Source organism: Paramisgurnus dabryanus, chromosome 4, assembly GCF_030506205.2.
Source record: "Paramisgurnus dabryanus chromosome 4, PD_genome_1.1, whole genome shotgun sequence".
NCBI lineage: Eukaryota > Metazoa > Chordata > Actinopteri > Cypriniformes > Cobitidae > Paramisgurnus > Paramisgurnus dabryanus.
Genome location: NC_133340.1, coordinates 30,957,960 through 30,969,503, shown reverse-complemented (window position 1 = coordinate 30,969,503; position 11,544 = coordinate 30,957,960). Strand labels below are relative to the sequence as shown.

Genomic DNA, 11,544 nt, shown 5'->3' with positions numbered 1-11,544 from the left:
TCTTACAAAGATTATCTTGTGTGCCTCAACTGAAGCAAAGAAATCTGATATTTTGCATATATTTTTTGTTCAGTGTCACAAATTAGTATTTTTATTTGTAAACTTAAAATAGGTTACAATCTATTTCATGTTTATTTCATGTCATCACTTTTTATATTGCTCTTTTGTGCACCAAACACGTTTAAATAAAACCATGGCTCACACTTTGCCTCTGAATGTAAATTTTTCTATGAAGTGTAAGGTATTTTGCAAATGTGAAAGAGACCCCAAATATATATATATATATATATATATATATATATATATATAAATGATTATCTGAGAGTTTCAGTGTCAGACATGGACAGCAGGTATTAGACATCAATTCCCGTAAGTTATTATTTGCTTGAGCTTTTAAATACTAAATCTTGTCGTAGCCAACAGCTATTTCCTTTTTAATTGACTTCCTTGGCTAGACAAAAAAGTGCACCTGCGGCATCACATATTTTCCACCAATAAAACACAAGGCATTATGGGTAAGCACAGTGTGCCCAGAATCACTCCGCCCATTATCCATTATGAGGGATAAATGTTAATCTAAGCAAATGAAAAACATGAGGGCTTAGACAATAGAGGGTATTGTATTTGTCTTGCATGTTTTGTTTAAACATTGCATTAAACAACTTCTCAAATACAAACATTCGGAAATTGAAATGAGCTGCTAAAATGACATGTTTAAGTTTGCAACCACAGCCAATGGTTTTAGTGCAAACCCAGCTAACAGAAAAAAGTAAGAACGTTCCTTGAAAGTTTCCAACGTTCCTAAAAACGTTCTGGCAACACGAAAAGTTGGTGAACAACGTTCTGGCAACATGTTGAAAACAAATGTGTTTTACACACACAGTTAATGCAACCAGGGAAAGCAAGCAAAATGTCAAGGGTCAAGAGTCCAACTAAAACAAACACTGATCACCACAATGGTGACTTAAAATGAAACAAAACATCAACACCTAAACCTAATATGTAAAATGTGTTTTCTACAGCAATATTTTTACAGAACATTCAGAAATTATGTTTTATAATAGTTTTAATATAATAAAATGCAAATAATTTACATAACAAGTAAAAAAGTAAATATAGACATAAAATGGTAAAATGTAACATTCCTCTAACGTTCAGACAGCCAATAAACGTTATTATAAAAACATAAAAAACTGGACACTTCATGTTGCCAGAACGTTTTTGGGAACATTGGGAACTTTCAAAGAACGTTCTTAGAACTTTTTTCAGGTAGCTGGGAAGATATAGCACTGCGACTAGTGTTTATTTAAAGTTAAACTTCATAGAGGCCATTTGTAAAGATAGATTAAATACAAATGTTATAAATTAAGTTTAGATTAAGATTAAATACTTTTATCAAGGCAGATGATCTTTGAACTCACAAACTATGTAGGTTACAAATACTCATTATTCTTAAAAAAAGCATTATTGCATTATAAAGTAAAAGTTTTATACTTTATATTTAGACTACTTTATAATATATTATCTTATCTGAATGGACATGATCCGGTCTTAAGCATTATAAGTTAAGAAAAACGTGAAGTATTAGAATATCCATAGTAATAGTGATATATAATAATATGAAATAGCACATTTTCAACTCTGTGAACTCCAAATGACCCTTACCTGCGAGTTCACGAGTGTGCAGGTGATAACTGGTGTCCTTCCCGGTGTGGTTGGAGGCCAGACTTCCCGACACTGACGCAGAGACTGGAGAGGGGGAGACAGATCCCTCCCCTCAATCATTTTCTCTCCCTCTCTCTCCTCACTGGGCACCATAAATCCCCCTTTATAAGAGAGCTCGTCCCAAAACAGCCGGACGTCGGTGCTTCGGTAAAGATTCAGTGGAGGCAGCTGGATGCGCAAAGAGAATCACAACCTCTCCAAGCCTTCCCGTGCGCAACAGAAAATACTGGACATTAACGAAGTTCAGCAACATTCTTCTGCTCTCCGAAGCGGATAACAATGACCCGGAGCCCAGTGGCGAGGCTTCTGGTGCTGTTGAGCATCGGGGGATCTATCCACTGTATGCCACAAACCGCGGGGAAAAGCAAAAGACATTCGCAGGATCAAATTCAGTTGGACCCGGTGTTTGATGAAGCCATAAGTTTAGCAGTGCATCAAAGTATGTACATTATTTTACTTGTGTTGGTATTTAATCATTAGAGATAGATAGATGATAGATTGTGTCTTTTCAGCTGGCTGCACCGAGAACGGGCGCGTTTATAAGCTGAACGATCAGTGGGAGCGTCCCTACATGGGCAGCACTCTTCTGTGCAATTGTCAAGGGGCTTCGGGGGTCAAGTGTAAAACCAAGCCTGCAGGTGAGAGCTGCTGTAATCTAAGCTTTTTGCATTCTTATTGACCTAATCTTATTTTTTTTTAATATACGTCAGCGTTTTTGAGAAAGAATGTTCGTTTACGCGCAGAGGGCGCAATTACGCACGAACTTTAGAGCGCTTTAGAGGTGTCTGGTCACTTGATCGTTTTATAAAACTTTTTATTTATTGAGTTCTTGATGATTATGTGCTGATTTTAAGGTTTGTATGCTCGTTTTTAGCCGAGGAGACGTGCTATGACAAATTCAATGCCCGATCTTATCAAGTCGGAGAAACCTACGAGCGACCTAAGGATGGGATGATTTGGGATTGTACCTGCATTGGGTCAGGAAAGGGCAAAATAAGTTGCACAATCGCAAGTAAGTGACAATCCAAAAACCGAGTCTTGCTTATAAGCAGTGTATTTAATACACATAATAGATAACTGTGTGAAATAGCAAATTCCTGATTCACATTAATGATGTATCATGTACATAATTATGTTACAGTGTAAATGTACCTTCATGCACACTGAGTTAGACAACTCCTTTACAATACTAAATGAGTTTTGCATTGCACAGACCGCTGCCATGAAGGAGGTAACTCATACAGAATTGGGGATACATGGAAACGACCCCATGACAGTGGAGATTACATGCTTGAGTGTGTCTGCCTCGGCAATGGAAAGGGTGAATGGACTTGTAAACCTGTCGGTGAGTACCTCTGTGTTTTGTCTTCAGCTGTACAGTCAATCATAACAGTTTGCAGATTGGAAATTTGGCCACACCCAACTAGAAAGAGTAAGATGAAAAATCTTCTGTTTCCTCATAGCTGAGCGTTGCTATGATGATACACAGGGAGCTTTATACACGGTGGGTCAAACATGGCAGAAATCATATCAGGACTGGATGATCATGGACTGCACGTGTTTGGGAGAGGGTAACGGGCGCATCACCTGCACCTCCAGAAGTAAGTGTTTGCTTTTTAAACAATTAAAGTTTGTCATTTATACTTTCCTTTATAATCCGAAAGCATTGGCCTGTAACGTTGCCTCAACCAATGGGGTAATGTAGTAGTACATCAAACACATACTGCCCCAACAATAATTTAAGAAACAAAATTAAACCGATATTTGAAACTTTAAGCCAGATGTTGCCAAAGTTGCAGAAAAAAATTATTGACTCTGCATTTTTTCCCAACGTCCAGCATTTTCCAATGTTTTCATGACTTAGTAACTATTTGCATGCCCCACCCTTATTACATAATTACCAAAGAGCTACGCAGTGTTGCACGCTTCATGCGGACCAACCTGGAAAATAACTGCATGCACTTTCCAAGGTTCTTGAAGTTAAGGCCATGAGGAGAAATAAGTCAGAGCGGGTGAACCAAACACAAGCTTGATTTCCTTCAATTCCATCCCCTGGAAAGTGTCAGCAAACACTTTGAAGGTCATAAATAAAGACGACCTGCTGAGGTGTGATGTCGTGGAGGTGTTTTCCAAACACCTAGTGGCCTAGTGTGAAAGTTATAGTCTGTTCTTCACGGACGGTAGAAAGAAAACGCTCGTCTCCATGACTGTTCTGTTTCACCAAGTAAGATGTGATCCTGGATCAACATTTTTTGTTAATGAAAATGAAAATTTTAAATGGTTAATGAAAATTTTGATCCAAGACCAACAATGGTGTTGGTCCAGGATAACATCCTACTTGGTGAAATCACATTCATCGTTATGTCACATTTGCCCTTTGAGGAATCACAACCTGTATGCTTGGTTTGTATTGACTCTTGATTATTGTTTAGACCGTTGTAATGACCAGGACACCAGAACCTCATATCGCATCGGCGAGACCTGGACCAAATACGACACCAGTGGAAACACCCTGCAGTGTCTCTGCACGGGCAACGGTCGTGGAGAATTTAAGTGCGATAGGCATGCTGCTTCCCACACGGGCCCCAGGGGTAAGTGTACCTCTCTCAAACACCAGTAATTCTGTATTGGATAGAAAAGACATACTGCAATCTTTTAAAACCTTATGCGAATATTTTTTGGTCATTGCTGCAAATATGGGCAGGTATTGATTCGTCCATCTTTGCCATTAAGTAGAGAGAATGGTCACCAGTTACATACCAGTTTTCTACTGGTCACATCTCTACACTTCATACAAATTCACCAGACTTGAACTTTGTTTCGCAAAATATCTTTGCACGAGCTTCCATTTCCAGTTTGCCGCATTCGCATGCGTACAAATGGAATTCAATGAAACAAAAAGTGTAGTGTGACTGCCCCTTAAGCTTCAACACTCTGCAAAAAAATATTTTTAAGAAAAAAAATTCTTAGTATTTTTGTCTTGTTTTCAGTAAAAATATCTAAAAAATCTTAAATTAAGATGCTTTTTTTTGATAATCAAAATGACCAAAGAAATTAAGTCCTTTGAAAAAAAATTTCAAATTTAAGTGATTTTGTGCATAAAACAAGCAAAAAAATCTGCCAATGGGGTAAGCAAATTTTTCTTGAATTTTTCTTGAATTTTTCTTGAATTTAGTGTTTAAGAAAAATGTTCAAGATTTTTTTGCTTACCCCATTGGCAGATTTTTTTGCTTGTTTTATGCACAAAATCACCTAAATTTGATATTTTTCGTCTAAAAACTAGACTTATTTTCTTGGGTCATTTTGCTCATCAAGATAAAGCATCTTAATTTAAGAATTTTTTGATATTTTTACTGAAAACAAGACAAAAATACTAAGAATTTTTTCACAATCATTTTTTGAAGAGCATCCAGTTGGTGCCTCACTTGATGTTCGGGTTCGACCGGTGACGGATCAAGTCAACGTCGTGTCCGCACTGCTTGAGGAGGGCAACTGTAAAACCGATTCCGGCGTGTGGTATTTCAACGGAATGAGCTGGATCAGGACTCAGGGCAGCATGGAAATGCTGTGCACATGTGTCGGCGGGGGAATCAGTTGCGAGGAACACGGTAATATTTCTCTTTGATTCAATATTCAGATTTCGAATGTGTTGAGCTTTGGAGCAAACATAGAAATGTTGGGAAGAAATGAGCCTCCTACAATAGTTTAGAGTGGTCTTTAATTCTTGTTAATGTCTTAACTAATAATGTCATCCTCCAATTGGTTTATGCAGATGGACAGTCACAGGTTTATGGAGGGAACTCTGGCGGGCAGCCGTGTGTTTTCCCCTTTGTGTTCGACGGAAAAACTCACTACTCCTGCATTTCTGATGGTCGAAGTGATGGTCAGCTTTGGTGCAGCACCACCTCTGATTACGACAATGACCGCATGTACTCGTTCTGTACCCGGAGGAACCGTAAGTTAATGCTGGAACCTCCTTTATTAACTCTCCTAAAGATCAACTTGGGGAATGTTTACATGACATTAAAAACTAGATGAAATTTTGTTTTATAATTATTTTGGCTCTTTTTTACATTTATTTTGGGGGCCTGAAAATGCATACTTAAAAAAAAACATCTCTATAAACCACAGAAATGGCATTTGTGAAAACGGTAATGTCATGTGCATACATATGCTGCGTCCGAAACCGCCTACTACATACTATATAGTACGCGAAAAGCAGTAGGCGAGGCGAGTAGTATGTCCGAATACATAGTATTCGAAAAACAGTATGCGAAAAGAACCCGGATGACCTACTACTTCCGGTTAGATTTTGCAGTGTGCATACGATGGACGCTTCACTATCCCATGATGCCCCGGACGAGGAGTTATCCAACGAAGAAGAAGAGGCACGCGGCTGTTTTCGCGCTGAAATGACATGACGTGATGACGACGTATGTCACGTGATGTAGCAACATGGCGGATGTAGTACGTCCGAATCTCATTCATACTACCAGGATTCATACTGTACAGTGCCTACTGTTTTAATGCCAAGTAAGTAGGTACTTCATCTTATTCAGTACCTACTATACAGTATGCGGTTTCGGACGCAGCCATGGTCTGTATATCTTTACAAAATGACATTGCCACTTACTGGCCTGGCATGGAAAATACAGAGTTTCCATTTTTGATTAGGATCATCTCGACAATATTGTCGCCTTTACGCAATAAAAAAAAAATTAAAATTAAAACATTTTTAGGACAATAAATTTCCCCGTTAAGGCCTGTGTATACCTCACTTTTTATATGTACGAACAATCAGCTAATTTTGTCATCAGAATAGTATGCATCAGTTTATATACACTTAAAAAAATTAAGTATATTTGGGCCTTTAGATCACCAGCAATCTCTAGGCCAGGCTGGTTTAAACTAGTTAGGTGCTGGTTGTTCACTAATAAAAGCTGATCAACCTGCATGGTCTTTTAAGTAAACGTGCTGGTTATTTAAACAGCATATAGATTAAAGAAATGTTTTGTTCTTGAGTTTTTCTGATTGGTCTCCTTTCAGAGTTTGTGACGACTCGTGGAGGAAACTCGAATGGAGCTCTCTGTCAGTTTCCCTTTAAATACAATGGGCGTAACTACACTGACTGCACATCTGATGGGCGTCGTGATAGTATGAAGTGGTGTGGTACCACAACGGATTATGATACAGAACGACGATATGGATTCTGTCCCATGGCAGGTGAGAGCTTTCAATCGATTTTCGACTTATGAAGCTGTTTCGTCTTGGGGTATTCATCTTAAAACTAAATTTTTTGCACTAAAGTTACCAATAAAATTGCATAGACTACTTGTGTACTTATAGTTCTTTATGTATCAATAGAAATAAAACTGTGAAAAGTACTTTTTTTAGATGTGGAGCTTCTTAATCGTAATGGCACTCTGTGATCTGTGAATAGCTGTATTTAAAAGCCATTAAGAACGAGAGGGTTTTTAAAACCATGCTATTAATGCTGATTTGTGACTTTGCTGAAAGGATCTACAAGGTCAGGGTTCTGGTCCGGACACAGTGACCTGGCTCATATCCAGAATGTGATCACAATGACCTTTGCATTGAAAAGTACTTAGTGTATCTTACTGAAGTATGTAATTATGAGGTTTCTTAGTCAGTCTTCGAAATTTGGTTTTATTCAGCACATAGGTCATGGGTTTGATTTCCAGGGACCACACATAGTTGCCATATCTAAGTTGCTTTGGATACAAGCGTGTGACAGATGCATAAACGTAAATGTCTTTGTTTCAACGCAGCTCATGAGGAAATCTGCACGTATAATGACATCATGTACCGTGTCGGAGATGAATGGGACAAGCGGCATGACACTCTTGGTCACATGATGCGCTGCACCTGCTTGGGAAACGGACGGGGAGAGTGGAACTGTATTTCACACACTCAGCTCAGAGGTTAATGGACATTATATCACAAACATGATGTTGGTTTTGTTGACACATCAATCTGTGATTTATACTTAAAAAAAAGTTTCAACGCATGGCTAATATATGGAAAGTCCTGTTGGGTTTAAATGAACCTATGCTCCGTGTTGTTTCAATTTGTGGTTGGGTCAAATATGGACATATTCAATTAATTTAACCCAACAACTCAGCATTTGCTGGAGTGTACTACACCCTACCAGGCCACCGTAGGCTGTTTTCTATATCATTTATTTTTTTGGTAAAAATAATTTGGTGCAATCTTTTTACAGATGCACAAGTAAATTATGGAGTTTAAAACAGTTTTTTACAATGCAAAGAAATAAAACACACATATCTTTAACTGTGTGTTCACACCAGACGCAGTAGATGCGGCAAAAATGCGCTGTTCATGTGTAGTTTTGTGTTTACTCGCTTCATTCGCGTATGAAATTCTAGTCATTCGAGACATTCAGACGGAAATTCGCGTCATGGGAGGGGCTTCTGCGACTCTGCTTGCTTCCTGTAATCATGTTATTACTAGAGCAAGCTCTTGATTGGTTAATGCACCGCGAAAATCCGCCAAAGTTCAGATTTTTCAATTCACGTGTTTCCCACGGCAAACGCTCAATTCCCGTGGAACATGCCATCCTCAATCATGCAATTCGTGCGTACTGTGCTTCAGGATGCCTAGTTGCGTTTTTCCATTGACTTAACATGTAAATCACTCGCTCTTGCCGCCTCTTCTGCATCTGATGTGAACGCAGAGTAATATTGCAGTTGTTTCACCTAGATAGCAGTAAAATGAAATGGACAGCAAATGGAGACTTTGCTTACTATCTTCTGAGACACCTACCACATGAAAAAATACTTAGGTATTAACTTTGGTAATTAAGCAAAGCTGGCTGAACTTTCAGCCTGGTCAAGCTGGTTTTAGCTGGTGGGTAAGCTGGTCTTCCAACTAAAAAGTGACCCAAATCCTCTAAAAACAGCCAGCTACACCATCTTACCCAGCTGAAACCAAACTAGGAGACTAGCTTAAACCAGCTACTTACATCTTAACAGTTAACCTTTCAGCACAGTCAAGCTGGTTTTAGCAGGTGGGTCAGCTGGTCTTCCAGCCAAGATCAGCTAAAAGTGACCCAAACCCCTCTAAAAACAGCCAGCTACACCACCTTACCCAGGTAAAACCAGGCTGGGAGACCAGCCAAAACCAGCCAACCAGCTTAGGATGGTTTGAGATGGTCTTTTCAGTAGGTGTAGGAATTTTACTCAATTTTACTACAGTATTTTTTATGTGGATGACCCCATTTGCAGCTGACTCTTGAAAGAGCACTCAAGGCCGAGCAATAATATTTTCTTCTGAGTTTAGGTCATACTTTCCAATTAGTAAATGTTAATGTACAGTATACATAAGTCCAGAAAGTTCATTGCATTCTGTTGCTTGTTTTAGACCAGTGTGTCGTGAACGAGCAGACGTACGAGGTGAATGAGACCTTTGAGAAGCGTCACGATCAGGGCTACATGATGAACTGCACATGCTTCGGTCAGGGGCGCGGGCGCTGGAAGTGTGATGCCATTGGTAAGCCTGCACCATTTTTCGTCTCGCCACGTTTGACCTTTTGTTCTGCTTTATGCCTGTTTTCATTTTCTCTCCAATGAAATGTCAGAACTTCCTTTTATAAGTTCAAAGTGACTTTTCAGCATGAATTGTCCGTATTTCCTTTGATTCAAAATGAGCAGGCTTACTTTAACAATAGCCAAACATTTAATATAACCAGAGTTGGAATGAAAGACAAATAATATCTGCACAAACTGATTTTTTGTTTGGTTTAGACCAATGTCAAGAACCCGAGACCAAGACGTTCTACCAGATAGGTCAGACGTGGAACAAAGTCATCCAGGGCATCCCGCACAGATGTTCATGCTATGGTAACGGCATTGGAGAGCTGGCCTGCGAACCTCTGGAGTCCACGGGTAAGAGATCCCATAACGTCCTAGCCAACAGGATGAGAAATGAATTCGAAATTGTATAGTAAATCATCTGTCGACAACAATGTTCACATTCTGTCTTTCGCTGACATGTTTGGGTTTTTAAAGAGCATCAAATGGTCCCAATAAAAAGTCAAACCACAGATAAAGGACTTCATTCCCGTCTCTCAGCATCTCTTAGCAATGTAAAGTTAACCAGATGGGACGAGTGTTTATTCAGTACCTTTATTTATTGCTCCCTGCCCCACTTGTCCTCTTTTGTATATAATGAAAGTAGATAGCATCTCTCTCAAAAGTAGGCCATTGTGCATTGTATTCGGAGACAAAGCTAAGAAATCTAATGGCACAATTGTGCTGATCTTGTGGCCTTTTGGACCAAGGGTTTTATTTTTGTCAGACTTGTGCAAAATACCAAATGGGATTCACAAAGACAGTTTTATAGCTTTTAATAAATTGCTGTTTATCTGTGATCTGCACCAAATGGCCTGTAGGCGTTGCATTTGGTAATATAAGAGACTTTGCCATTTGTTTGCCAAAGAGTTTGTTTTTAAGGAAAGTGTGAGTAATATTTTTAGGACCTGCACATCTGCACTTTGTAGCGGGCCATCTGTATATGATCAGGTCTTTAGCACAGTTATACCATCTCATGCATTATAGGACATGGTTTCTTCTAGATTAACCCCTTATGCTCTCTTGTGGAGGACTCAGCATGAATAAAATTTTGGTTTGACACAATGAAGGCAGATTTATGGTCTGCCAGAAATCAAGGGAACAGAATTGTCCTGAATGATCTCACCTCTTTGAATTGCAAGCAGCTGTTAAACCAAACTTTGTAAAGCCTTCGGGATAATAAAGGAGAACGTGGGTGAAGAATGTTAAGGCCACGTGTGATTTTTAACACCCGTGCAATCGTTCCCCGGACTTTTTGACACCTTTTACTTGAAAGAATGCATAGAAATAACCAAAAAAGTTTCTCCATATATAGACATCTGGCTAGACAACATATCTGACTGTGCTATCCAAACCTTTAAATCAGTGCAGATGTTTTCCTATTTTCGAGACGTTTTTGTTTTTCTTTTCATCGCATTTATCTGATTTATGCCATTCATCTTATCCTGCATGCCGGATTAAGGCCGATTGCTTGGTAAATAATTAATGTTACAATATAACAGGCTGTCATTCATTGTCGCTACTCTTTATTTTCCCAAAGCTCCTGTTCGTGTCATCATCACCGAAGCTGGAAACCAGCCCAATTCCCATCCGATCCAGTGGAACGCCCCCCCTTCTGCTCATATCACTCAATATATTCTGAAGTGGAGAGTTGTAAGTCTTGTTGCGCAATTTATTTCACTTTACACAATGGGAAAATAGCATTGCAGTTAAATTTTAATAGTGATATATAGATTTGATGATGTTGACCAGGGGTCTCACACTTCTTGAAAAGGAAAGCCAAAATATTTTGATCGCCCCCTGGTGGCTGTAATCACTGCCCTCTCGATGTAAACAAATTGGAACGCGATACGAACCTTAAAAAAATACACTTAAAAATGTTTTTTCCCAACCATTGTTTTTGTTATTTGAGTTATTTGTTATAACTCTGATGACTCTTAAGTGTTCATTTTCTAAGTAGTTTGATGTAAAGGGGACATTTCATGAAAATCTGACTTTTTTATGATTAAGTGCTACAAATGGGTCCCCAGTGCTTCTATCAACTAGAACATGTGAAAAAGATCAACCCAGTAACTTAGTTTTGGTAAACCATTCTCTTCAAACAAAAAAGTAGGTCACTGAAATTCGGCTCCCCTTGTGATGTCAGAAGGGGATAATACTAATTCGCCAACGTCAACGTGATGTTTAAAAAGTGACTTATTGTGAGAGG

General features: G+C 38.9%; 1 protein-coding gene across 3 annotated transcripts in view; it reads left to right on the top strand.

The window, feature by feature from the left end:
- The first annotated feature begins 1,835 nt into the window (after positions 1-1,835).
- fn1b (fibronectin 1b) overlaps positions 1,836-11,544 on the top strand; it is a 29,670-nt gene continuing 19,961 nt past the window's right edge. For 2 of the 3 annotated variants that reach the window (XM_065254158.2, XM_065254159.2), the window contains exons 1-13: positions 1,836-2,164; positions 2,238-2,363; positions 2,600-2,737; positions 2,939-3,070; positions 3,189-3,326; positions 4,158-4,316; positions 5,130-5,333; positions 5,498-5,680; positions 6,772-6,948; positions 7,515-7,667; positions 9,127-9,255; positions 9,510-9,650; positions 10,876-10,988. In XM_065254158.2, coding sequence (XP_065110230.1) covers positions 2,005-2,164; positions 2,238-2,363; positions 2,600-2,737; positions 2,939-3,070; positions 3,189-3,326; positions 4,158-4,316; positions 5,130-5,333; positions 5,498-5,680; positions 6,772-6,948; positions 7,515-7,667; positions 9,127-9,255; positions 9,510-9,650; positions 10,876-10,988 — 1,953 coding nt within the window. In that variant the 5' untranslated portion in view covers positions 1,836-2,004. The remainder of the gene's footprint in view (positions 2,165-2,237; positions 2,364-2,599; positions 2,738-2,938; positions 3,071-3,188; positions 3,327-4,157; positions 4,317-5,129; positions 5,334-5,497; positions 5,681-6,771; positions 6,949-7,514; positions 7,668-9,126; positions 9,256-9,509; positions 9,651-10,875; positions 10,989-11,544) is intronic. The other variant, XM_065254157.2, reaches the window with a different exon arrangement.